The 12,001-nt window shown below is 38.3% G+C and overlaps 1 protein-coding gene across 1 annotated transcript in view; it reads left to right on the top strand.

Moving 5' to 3' along the window:
- The window catches only part of LOC106881696 (dnaJ homolog subfamily C member 12), a 21,797-nt gene that overhangs the window by 6,918 nt on the left and 2,878 nt on the right, over nucleotides 1-12,001 (top strand). Inside the window, exons 3-4 of the mRNA XM_014932162.2 lie at nucleotides 6,327-6,466; nucleotides 11,324-11,381. Coding sequence (XP_014787648.1) covers nucleotides 6,327-6,466; nucleotides 11,324-11,381 — 198 coding nt within the window. The remainder of the gene's footprint in view (nucleotides 1-6,326; nucleotides 6,467-11,323; nucleotides 11,382-12,001) is intronic.

Raw genomic sequence — 12,001 nt, forward strand, 5'->3', positions numbered from 1 at the left:
TTTTTTTTTTTTTTTTTTTTTTTTGCCTGCATAAGTTCTCTTCTAATAATATCCTTCACTAACGAATTTAGCATTCAGACAAGGGTTCATTAGAGTCAGCTATCAGCTGAATGTGAGAGTTATTGAACAGAGACAGTGTAGGATGGGATAGAAAGGACTTTAGTTTTATCCAAGGACATGACAGCATTTCTAGGTCTGGTGTCATGATAAAGTGCACCTAGTTCACTCTGTCTGGAGGCGCAATGGCCCAGTGGTTAGGGCAGCGGACTCACGGTCATAGGATCGCGGTTTCGATTCCCAGACCAAGCGTTGTGAGTGTTTATTGAGCGAAAACACCTAAAGCTCCACGAGGCTCCGGCAGGGGATGGTGGCGAACCCTGCTGTACTCTTCCACCACAACTTTCTCTCACTCTTACTTCCTGTTTCTCTTGTGCCTGTAATTCAAAGGGTCAGCCTTGTCACACTGCATCACGCTGAATATCCCCGAGAACTACGTTAAGGGTACACGTGTCTGTGGAGTGCTCAGCCACTTGCACGTTAATTTCACGAGCAGGCTGTTCCGTTGATCGGATCAACTGGAACCCTTTACGTCGTAAGCAACGGAATGCCAACAACAACAGTTCACTCTGTAAATAAATCGGTATAACTGGAAGTGCATCCAGCTGTAGAAATCAAACAAAAAAAAAATAAAGTTTGGAGAGGAATGAGGAAAGTGCCGTCTCTGATACATCAATAGGGAAATTACTCCAAATAAGATCTGACTTGAACTTTGATGAATCATACAACACATGCTACTATAGAAATGAGGGATGATGGTGGTGTTGGTGATGACAACTGTCTACTCATTGTCATCATCATCATCATTTAGCATCTCTTTTCCATGCTGGCATGGGTTAAAAGGTTTGACTGGAACTGGTAAGCCAGAGAGCTGTACCAGGTTCCAATCTGATTTTGGCTTGGTTTCTACAGCTGGATGCCCTTCCTAGTGCCAACCACTCTAAGAGTGTAGTGGGTGCCTTTTACATGTCACTGGCACAAGTGCCTTTTAGGTGTCACCGACATGGGTTCCTTTACATGTCACCAGCACAGATGCCTTTTAAGACGCCAAGGTGGCGAGCTGGCAGAAACGTTAGCACGCTGGGCAAAATGCTTAGCGGTATTTCGTCTGCCGCTACGTTCTGAGTTCTAATTCCGCCGAGGTCAACTTTGCCTTTCATCCTTTCGGGGTCAATTAAATAAGTACCAGTTACGCACTGGGGTCGATATAATCGGCTTAATCCGTTTGTCCCCTCCGCGTGTAGCTCCTTGTGGATAGTAAAGAAATAGCACAGATGCCTTTTAAGTGTCAGAGTTAAACCATGCTGACTAAAGTTAGCAACACCCACAGAATTTTAAATTTTCACAACACTTCATAAACCTTCTCCATTCTATCAGCATGATCAAGAGACAGGCCAAGGCAAAATATTGGGTGTCAAATAGTATCACAGGTCAAAGGGCCTGGGGTCATTATGATGTTCAGCAGGCTTATCATCACCATTTTACATCAGCTGTCCATGTGTCTATGTCCTTGCTGCCTTTTGTCAAGAGCTTTCTTTTGATTTTACTATATGATGCAAAGGTCCAGCAATTGTTGAGTGACCATTGTTTAATTCTTCAGCAATGTCAAGTCGTTTTGCATGGAACTACTTCAGCTATGAGCCTCGGTTGTTATCAGTCTCAGAATGTCATTCATAGCTTTCTTTATATTCAGATCTCTCTTCTTCACTATCCACAAATGTGGTAATTTTTATGTACACACACACACACACACACACACACACCATTGTTGTCATCATTCTTGCGGCAATTTGTTTCAGTGATGGCATGAGTGAGTTTTATGGAAGCATTGTTCTTCAACCAGATGCAACTTTGTGATGCCAACTCTTACTTGTAGTAATAATAAGCTTATAGTATACCATACTCAGTTGCACTACAACTCATCGGAAAAAGAGTAAAAGAGGAAATAGCAGTAATTAATCAAAAGTAGATGCCATAGTATGCAGAATAAGACACAAAAAAGATAGGCAATTGAACAATAAAAGACTCATAAAGAAGGAGTGCATAAGCATGTTAAATGTAGTATTGGTGAATTTCAAGAAGCATGAAGTTTTAGAAAGACGCAGTGGCCTAACAATTAACAATGAATGTGGGTAGTTTATTCCAAGTTTCAACAGTTCTGAACTTGGAAAAATGTTTTTGAAAGTCATAGGTGCTGCGTTGTGTTTTTGTTTTGTTTTTTTCATTTTACAAGGAAGTTCATGGGTGGTAGGTGTATTGAATTCAAAAAGATGACCAAACTTGTTTTTAGGAGAATGGTGGATAGTCTTGTTGGCTTCTGCCAAGTCAACTGTTAGGCATCAAAACTTTAGTCCAGAGAAACAAGACATTCAGGATATATCTAAGTGAATTGAAGGAATATATTTGTCTGGTTACATGTCTCTGGACAGTTTATTTTCAAGTAAGACATTTTATTTTCATGGTTTTTTTTTTGTTTTGTTTTTTTTACAGCATTGAATCATTGGGCTGCCACATTTTTTTGTTTATGTGGGACTTCAGTTTATCACCACTCCCCAAGTGGTGTCAAAGTGAAGACACACAGATAGACATACTTGTACCATGCACATCCATCCATGCACATACACATACACACATCTTACTAAGGTAAATTAAAACTAATATATATATATAACCATATCTGTATTACAGACATCTATTCTTTCACATGTTTCAGTCATTTGACTGCGGCCATGCTGGAGTGATGCCTTGAATCTTGAGTCGAATGAATCGACCCCAGCACTTCTTTTTTTAAGCCTGGCACTTATTCTAGCTGTCCCTTTTGCCGAACCACTAAGTTATGAGAACATAAACATACCAACACTTGTTGTCAAGCAGTGATGGGGGTACAAACAGACACAAAGACACTCAAACACACACATATATATATATATATATATATGTAATATATATATATACTCTCAGAGTGGTTGGCGTTAGGAAGGGCATCCAGCTGTAGAAACTCTGCCAAATCAGATTGGAGCCTGGTGTAGCCATCCGGTTCACCAGTCCTCACTCAAATCGTCCAACCCATGCTAGCATGGAAAGCGGACGTTAAACGATGATGATGATGATGACAAGCTTCTTTCAGTTTCTGTCTACCAAATCTACTCACTAGGCTTTAGTTGGACCGAAGCTATAGTAGAAGACACTTGCCCAAGGTGTCACGCAGTGGAACTGAACTTGTAACCATGTGTTTAAAAGCAAGCTTCTTACCACACAGCCATGAGGCGAGTGGATAACGGAGACATCTATGTAAACATTTTTAACAGCTTCCTAATTAACTAATTAAAAAAACAAAATCATTCTTTTATGAACTGATGTAAACTCAGGCAGAGTATTATGAGTGGCAAATGAAAATAAATAATGAATTAATAAAGTGTAATAAAGATGAGTTTTTGCATGGGAAATCTATGTGTGCTTGGAAACAAGTGAGAAGTGACATCAAGATGTGTATCTTGTTATAGAAAACTTCTGCCTCAATATAGCGTCTTTTGACCCATATGAGCACGAAAAATATAGACACTATAATGATGATGGTAGTAGTGGTTGTAGGATGGTGATGGTGGTGGTTGAATGGGAGTTATGTATTCATCACTGAATGTGTGTTGTGTGTTTAGCAAGACATTAAAACATCACTGCTCTACTTAAGTTGACATTAAGTGCTGACAAGAAATGAATTAAGAATGTGAATAGTAGAAATGGTTTATATGGAATACTAAACTAGCTAAAACTGATTTTTCAAAAGGCATTTTGCCTTCTGTTTTTTTTTTGTTTTTTTCAAACTCAGAGATACACTTTTGTAATTTCTAGCTTCCATTTCTAGTGCCACTCATTAGGGTGAAACGTGGGAAATCTATTATGCCAAAAAAAAAAAAAAAAGAAAACGCTCTGAAGGGATTTTCTTTCATAGACCATCTTAAATTTAAAATCATTTCTCATCCTTGAAAGAAACTAGGTCATCATCATCATTATCAACATTTAACGTCCGTTTTTCATGCTGGCATGGGTTGGACAGAAACTGGTAAGACCAGGGTCTGCACCAGGTTCCATAGAGGTCATTTATAGTTATTCATTCATTCACTTAATGTCTATTTTTCCATGCTAGCATGAGTTGGATGAATTCATACTATTGGTGCTTTTTTTTACAGATGGATGTCCTTCTTGTCCTAATGTTCAACAATTATTAAAATAAGTGAGCTTTTATTTCACATATCTCTGAAAACAAAGTGCTAGTAGATGACTTATTGACAGATGCCTACAAACATCATTGTTTTTAGCTCAATACTTTTCAAGTGAAGTGAGGGATCTAAACATTCATACATACACATATATCACACACATATACATATATCACGCACATACACATATGATCAGAGAAACTAAAGAGAGGAGGGTTGCATGGGAAGGAAGAGTTCCACTGGGCCCTGCCTCTGCTCTTACATGCTCCTCACCACCACCACCACCAACTGTAACTGTGGGTTTTATGCCAATATGGGCATAAAATCCAGTTACAATTATAGTGACGACCACTGCATAAAAGACATTGGTACTGGTCCCACATAAAAAGCACTGGTGTTGGTGCCATGTAAAAAGCACCCTGTACACTCTGTAAAGTGTAGAGGCGCAATGGCCCAGTGGTTAGGGCAGCGGATTCGCGGTCATAAGATCGCGGTTTCGATTCCCAGACCAGGCGTTGTGAGTGTTTATTGAGCGAAAACACTTAAAGCTCCACGAGGCTCCGGCAAGGGATGGTGGCGAACCCTGCTGTACTCTTTCACCACAACTTTTTCTCATGCTTACTTCCTGTTTCTGTTGTGCCTGTAATTCAAAGGGTCAGCCTTGTCACACTCTGTGTCACGCTGAATATCCCCAAGAACTACATGAAGGGTACACGTGTCTGTGGAGTGCTCAGCCACTTGCACGTTAATTTCACGAGCAGGCTGTTCCGTTGATCGATGTCGTAAGCGACGGAGTGCCAACACACACACACACTCTGTAAAGTGGTTAGCATTGGAAAGAGATCCAGCTGCAGAAACCATGCCAAAACAGACAATAGAGCCTGGTATGGCTCTTGACCTTGTCACTTTCTGTTGAACCCTCCAATTCAAGCCAGCATGGGAAACAGGTTATGAATCAGTGAAGGGCGGAATAAATTAATGTGGAGTAAGAAGAGAAAGAAACGTGTTTGGTGTGAGATTGATTGTGTGAGAATAACTTAGACATTATGAAATAAATAGATTTGTCTAAAGTCACTTAAAATATTTACAATGAAACATTATTTAGTTTCTTTTTCTCTAGAAAAAAAGGATTATGATATTCATCCTTCCTGTCTGAAGATGATCAGATTAACAACTTTACTCTTTGTGGGTCCTTCGACTGTTTATTAGGCCCATCATCATCATCATCATCATCGAACACCTGTTTCCTATGCTGGCTTTAATTGGAGGGATCAACAGGAAGTGATAAGGTCTGGAGCCATACCAGGCTCTATTGTCTGTTTTGGCATGGTTTATGCAACTAGATGCTCTTTCCAATACCAACTACTTTACAGAGTGTACAGAGTGCTTTTTATGCAGTGGCCGTCACTATAACTATAACTGGATTTTATGCCAGTATTAGCATAAAACCCACAGTTACAGTTGGTGGTGGGGAGCATTTAAGAGTAGAGGCAGTGGAACTCTTCCTTTCTATGCAACATTACATCACAGTTAGCGATCTCGAGCGAGATGTTCCCAAGTAGACTGCTCTAGGTAATACATCAAGCATATTCTGTTTCCCTAAGTAAATTCCAGCTGCAACTCCTTACTCCCTTAACCCCTTAAGCATTTAAACCGGCCATATCATGCCAAAAGTATTTTGCCTGTTTTATGTTCAAACTGGCCAGATCTGGTCTCTCACACCAACCCTACAATATGGTTTTTAAAATTAACAACTACCTCATCAAAATCTCATAGCTACAAGATAATGCATGATTAGTTCAAAACAATGTGAATAAAAAAGCATTAATTTTGGCAGAATAATGCGAACACTAAAGGGTTAACAGATATTCTTTGGTGAACTAGCAGTTGGCTCTTAGTCATGTGGTGAACCAAAGAGTAGATACGACACTCTCAAGATAGAAAAAAGTATAAGTAATGGTCTTACAATGATGATTCCAGTTTTCAAAGAGTTTTATAAAAGTATCTTTTATTTGTAAATTTCCTCTGAAATGTTCATATTTGTATTTGCAGCAAAGAGATTTATACTACTACAAATTGCTAAAGATGTACTTTCATGTCCAGGAAGCAGGAAGAAATATGACCAGTGGCTTAATTCTGGCTTAGCTATATCTTTTAAGGAATGGTGCTCTATGAATGACAAGACACACTCTGTAAGTATATACAATTTATGAAATACATTGTGGCTATAGACGCAGGCATAACTGTATGGTCAATAAGATTGCTTCCTAACTATGGGTCTTGGATTCAGTCATGCTCCACAACACATTTGGCAAGTGTCTTCTACTGTAACCCAAGTCTGACCAAAGCCTTGTGAGTGAACTTGGTAGATGGAAACTGAAAGAAGCCTCTCTTATGTATGTATGTGTATATACATGTGTATGTGTCTTTGTGTTTGCCCCCTACTACTGCTTGATAACCAATGCTGGTTTATTTACATGCCTGTAACTGAGCAGCCCAACAAAAGCGACCAATAAAATAGACCTGACATAGTAATTTGGGATAGAGAAGAGAAACTGTGTACCAGGCTTTAAAAAAAATGAGTACTTTGGTCAGTTTGTTTGACTAAACCCTTCAAAGCAGTGTCCTGGCATGGCTGCAGTCCAATGACTGAAGTAAGTAAAAGATACAGGGTTGGTCAAAAGTTGCACAACCATTTAACATGTAAATATATATTAAAAAGCAGCGTGACTTTTTGGCCCACCCTCTGTGTGTGTGTGTGTGTGTGTGTGTGTGTACATGTGTATGTTTTTGTATGTGTGTGTGTAGGTGCATGGCTAAGGGGCTCCAGCTTATTTTATCAGCTTTGAAAGGATGAAAGTCAAAGCTGATCTCAGCAGAATTTAAACTCTGAATGTAAAGAGCCAGATGAAATGCCACTAAGCAATTTGCCTGATACTTTAACTCTTTAGCATTTAAACTGGCCATATCCGGCCCAAATATTACACCTGTTTTATGTATAGACTGACCATAGTCAACCCCTCATACCTACTTTATGATGTATTAAAAATAACAAACACCTCATCAAAATTTCAACACAAAAAGATAACGCATGAGTAATTCAAAACAATCCTTTCTACTATAGGCACAAGGCCTGAAATTTGGGGGAGGAGGATAGTGGATTACATTGACCTCAGTATTCAACTGGTACTTATTTTATCGACCCTGAAAGGATAAAAAGCAAGGTCAACCTCAGCAGAATTTGAACTCAGAACTTAAAGACAGATGAAATACCTTTAATAATTTTGCCTGGCATGCTAACGATTCTGCCAGTGAATAAAGAGGCATTACATTTAACAGAATAATCTGAATGCGAAAGGGTTAATGATTCTACCTGCTCACTGCCTTCAAACATAATAATGATGATAAATTCTAACATTACAGGTGTGGAAGTGTGGTTAAGAAGTCTATTTTAAACCCACAGAGTTCTTGATTTCATCTTGCTGCTCAGCACTTTAAGTGTACATCTTATACAACAGCCTCATCATCAACAGTGTTTTAATCCACTTTTCCATGCTTGCATGGGTCAGGCAGAATTTGTTGAGGCACCTTTTCCCCTTCAGTTGGATGCCTTTTCTGTTGTCAAGCCCCCACCTGTTTCCAAGCAAGAAAATATTTCTCCACAGCCACACGTTTTTCATGGACTACTGGAAACAAACAACATCGTTTGTATTGTTTGTTTACAACCATTATGTGATGTCAAGACAAGTGTATACACACATACACGTCCATGCATGCATGCACACACACACATACATAGACCTGATGTAGTAATTTGGGATAGAGAAGAGAAACTGTGTACAGCTGTAGAAATCAGCTGCCCAACGAATGTTAACATGAAGCTAAAGATTAGCAAAAAAGAAAGTATCCATGCTGATCTATTGAGGAATGTACAGCTACTCTATCCAGATTACAAGTTCAGGTTTATACCTTTAATTATTGGGGCACTGAGATATGTATCACACTGCCTAAATTCCAATCTTGAGAAATTAGGCTTCTCAAAACCAGAAAGGAGAAAGCTAATTCGAAGACTACAGATCTGAGCCATTGCTGGAACTGTAAAACTTTCCAGAAGTTTATCATTTAAGTATATATGAGCATGTGTAGACATGCAACTATATGCATAAGAATACATACATAAGGCAAAACATACAAATCTGCATACATACAAAAATACTCTGTTGTTGAAATTCCAATGAAGGAACCTTGGATGTAGGTTAGAAATTGACCCTTTCTCTATTGGCAAGAAATCTTGAAATAAAACTGAATAACGATATACATACATACATGCATGCACCTCTTTCAGTTTCCCTCTATCAAATCTACTCACAAGGTTTTGGTTCTACAGCCTGAAGCTATTGTAGAAGACATTTGCTCAGGATGCCACACAATGTGACTGAACCTACAACCATGTAGTTGGGAAGCAAACTTCTTTACCACACAGCCATACCTGAGCCTAAGTAGCTTTATGAATTTATTTTCACTGTGCAATTACCAAACAACTTATTTTCGTTATCTACCACTTAGGATAAAAGATTACTTTTTTTCTCTAGCATGGCCTTGACTGTGATAACTTAACCTATGCATTGTATTTTTTATTTATGTTTCCTGTTTATTTACATCATAATGCCGGCATGGTTCTTTGCATAGGAAGCTCATTTTGTGGGTTCGGTAGCCAACCAATGCCTGTTGTTGGCACTTACAACGCCGAGTGTTCCAGTTGACCCGATCAACGGAACAGCCTGCTCGTGAAATTAACGTGCAAGTGGCTGAACACTCCACAGACACGTGTACCCTTAATGTAGTTCTCGGGGATATTCAGCGTGACACAGTGTGACAAGGCTGGCCCTTTGAATTACAGGCACAACAGAAACAGAAAGTAAGAGTGAGAGAAAGTTGTAGTGAAAGAGTACAGCAGGGTTCGTCACCATCTCCTGCCGGAGCCTCGTGGAGCTTTAGGTGTTTTCGCTCAATAAACACTCACAACGCACGGTCTGGGAATCGAAACCGCGAATCCGCTGCCCTAACCACTGGGCCATTGCGCCTCCACTGCCAACCAATGCCTATGAACATCACAACAAACATACGATCTATTCACAAACACTCTTAAGCTTATAATGTGCATGATGGATTAACAGAGAATCTTGCCTCTCACAACATAGAAACATTTCCCACGGCACCAGCAGACAAAATGGAAAAAACGTTGCTCCAGAGGATTAGCGAGGGAGATATGCGTGAATTTGGTAGACGGAAACTATATGGGAGCCAATATGTGTGACTGTCTTTGTTAGCTCCCACACACACACATTTGTTTATGTGATCGTATTTAGCGGTTCCACAAAAAGAGAATGATTGAATAAGTACCAAACTTTAAAAGAAATAAGTACTGGGGTCGATTTGTCCGAGTAAAACTCTTCAAAGTGGTTACCTAGCATGGCAGCAGCCCAGTGACTGAAGCGAGTAAAATATAAAGATACAATAACAGTATCTCGCCTCCGTAAGCAGTTATTCGCTAAGTTAGAGGGGGAAAATGTAAGGGAAATAACTCTGTAAAACTATTTAAGATGTTGATTAAAATTATTGGAGAATTCTGACAGAAGCGAAAATTAAAGATTAATTTAAATGACGACCAGAGATCCCCTACATCAGTCATGGACAACCTGCGGCCCGAGGGACTTTATGAATGGCACACCTAAAGAAAATTTGCATTGAATTTTTTAGTCGTGCAGCCCGCTTTTCGTCCAAGGTTCCCCATAACTGCCCTATTCAGTAACTCTACCTGCTAGATATAATGGTAAATGTACCGCATGTTATACCTTTCTTTCTTAAATACTGAAAGGTTACAATCTATATTATAGTCCTACATAAGCCATAAGCTCCCAAAAGAGCTAAAATAAGTCTGAAACCATAGTCCAGGAGATAGATGGTAAATGTTTTTATTTTTCATTCCCTTTGAAGTTTTATCCCTAATAGTCGTTTGGAATTTAGCTGTTCTTTCTAGCGTGCAAGGAATCCTATGATGGATACCTCTTACGTGTTTAAATGTACACTGTATTTATACGAATAATATATAGTCTATTGACTAATTTTTTTTTACACGCTAGGCCACTGGTAGTAAAAATTTCTAATATTTCTTATTACCCTTGACTTTAATTATATATGTGTATAGTCTGTCATACCGGCCATGATGAAATACCACAAGGTATAGAAAATACGTATTTGCCTTCATATATTTAATCCTTTATATTGAACACTCAATAAGACATATTCCATATATTCAATAAGACATTCAGTACTTTATTTCATTGTACCATCCATTTTTATATTATATATTGTATATTCCATATTCTATATCCCACATTAATTTTACAAGAATATAAATAAAACATAAAAAACAGACAGAGTTGGAACTCTTTTAAACAAAATAATATATATATATATGTATATATAGAAATGATGACGATTGCTTTGTGTTCTTGCTCAAGGAACAGAATAGCAATCTGCTACTTCCACTTGAGTATTGCATGGGTAGAACACAAAGATATAAAACTATATATAAAAAACAATCCAGAATATACCAAAGTTGTCCAATATGGGGTAACATGAAATAGAGTAAAACAAAATTAAGACTGGTTGGAATGTTACTAGATGCTTCATTTGAGACATAACTGATGGGTTTGTAAACCTGAAAATTAGCATTTTTTTTTTTTGTGGGATTTTTATTTGATTTATTTATAAATTTTTTTCTTCGCCCAATTTAACACTCGGCTATAATTGAGAGTTTAGTTGGAAATTGCGTGTTTAGTTAAATGTAACAGACCAGTGAGGAAATATGAAGAGTTATGTACCTTGCTCAGAACACCCAACTCAGTATTTTTAGTTTTATTTTTCATGAGGTTTTGAAACTTTCGATAAAATCATTTGTAATCCAATATGTACAGTTAACGTTGGCACTACACTTCATTCAGTTTTCTTCTCTTCCCAAAATGTCTTATATTCCATTTTTGCAGTCAATGCACTGGGCGAGTACAAAACCTAAACCTTTTCAAGTGAAGAACAATGAAGAAGGTAATGAACCAGTTTTTATACCTTACCAGTCTGTTTGGAACAATAATGTAATTTTTAAAAAAATTTTTTTTTTTAATTAGGCAAAAATGAATCTTGACAAATTCAATGTTTGGCTTCTTACTGTATATATTATATTTACACGTAAGAGTTAGAGACAGGATATGAAATCAGAACCATGATGCTCTAATTAAATATTGTATAATACATGTATATATGCGTATTTAGACATACATGTATGTGTTGTGAATTGACTGTTGCTAATCTTTGTGCTACCTAATTGAGTACATGTGGAATTAGCAACTGAATACATAAATTTTATGGTTGGCATGACGTCAAGGGTTCCAGTCGATCCGATCAACAGAACAGCCTGCTCGTGAAATTAACGTGCAAGTGGCTGAGCAATCCACAGACACGTGTACCCTTAACGTAGTTCTCGGGGATATTCAGCGTGACACAGTGTGACAAGGCTGACCCTTTGAATTACAGGTACAACAGAAACAGGAAGTTAGAGTGAGAGAAAGTTGTGGTGGAAGAGTACAGCAGGGTTCACCACCATCCCCTGCTGGAGCCTCGTGGAGCTTTAGGTGTTTTAGCTCAATAAACACTCACAACGCCCGGTC

The sequence above is a fragment of the Octopus bimaculoides genome, chromosome 4 (genome assembly GCF_001194135.2).
Source record: "Octopus bimaculoides isolate UCB-OBI-ISO-001 chromosome 4, ASM119413v2, whole genome shotgun sequence".
Lineage (NCBI taxonomy): Eukaryota > Metazoa > Mollusca > Cephalopoda > Octopoda > Octopodidae > Octopus > Octopus bimaculoides.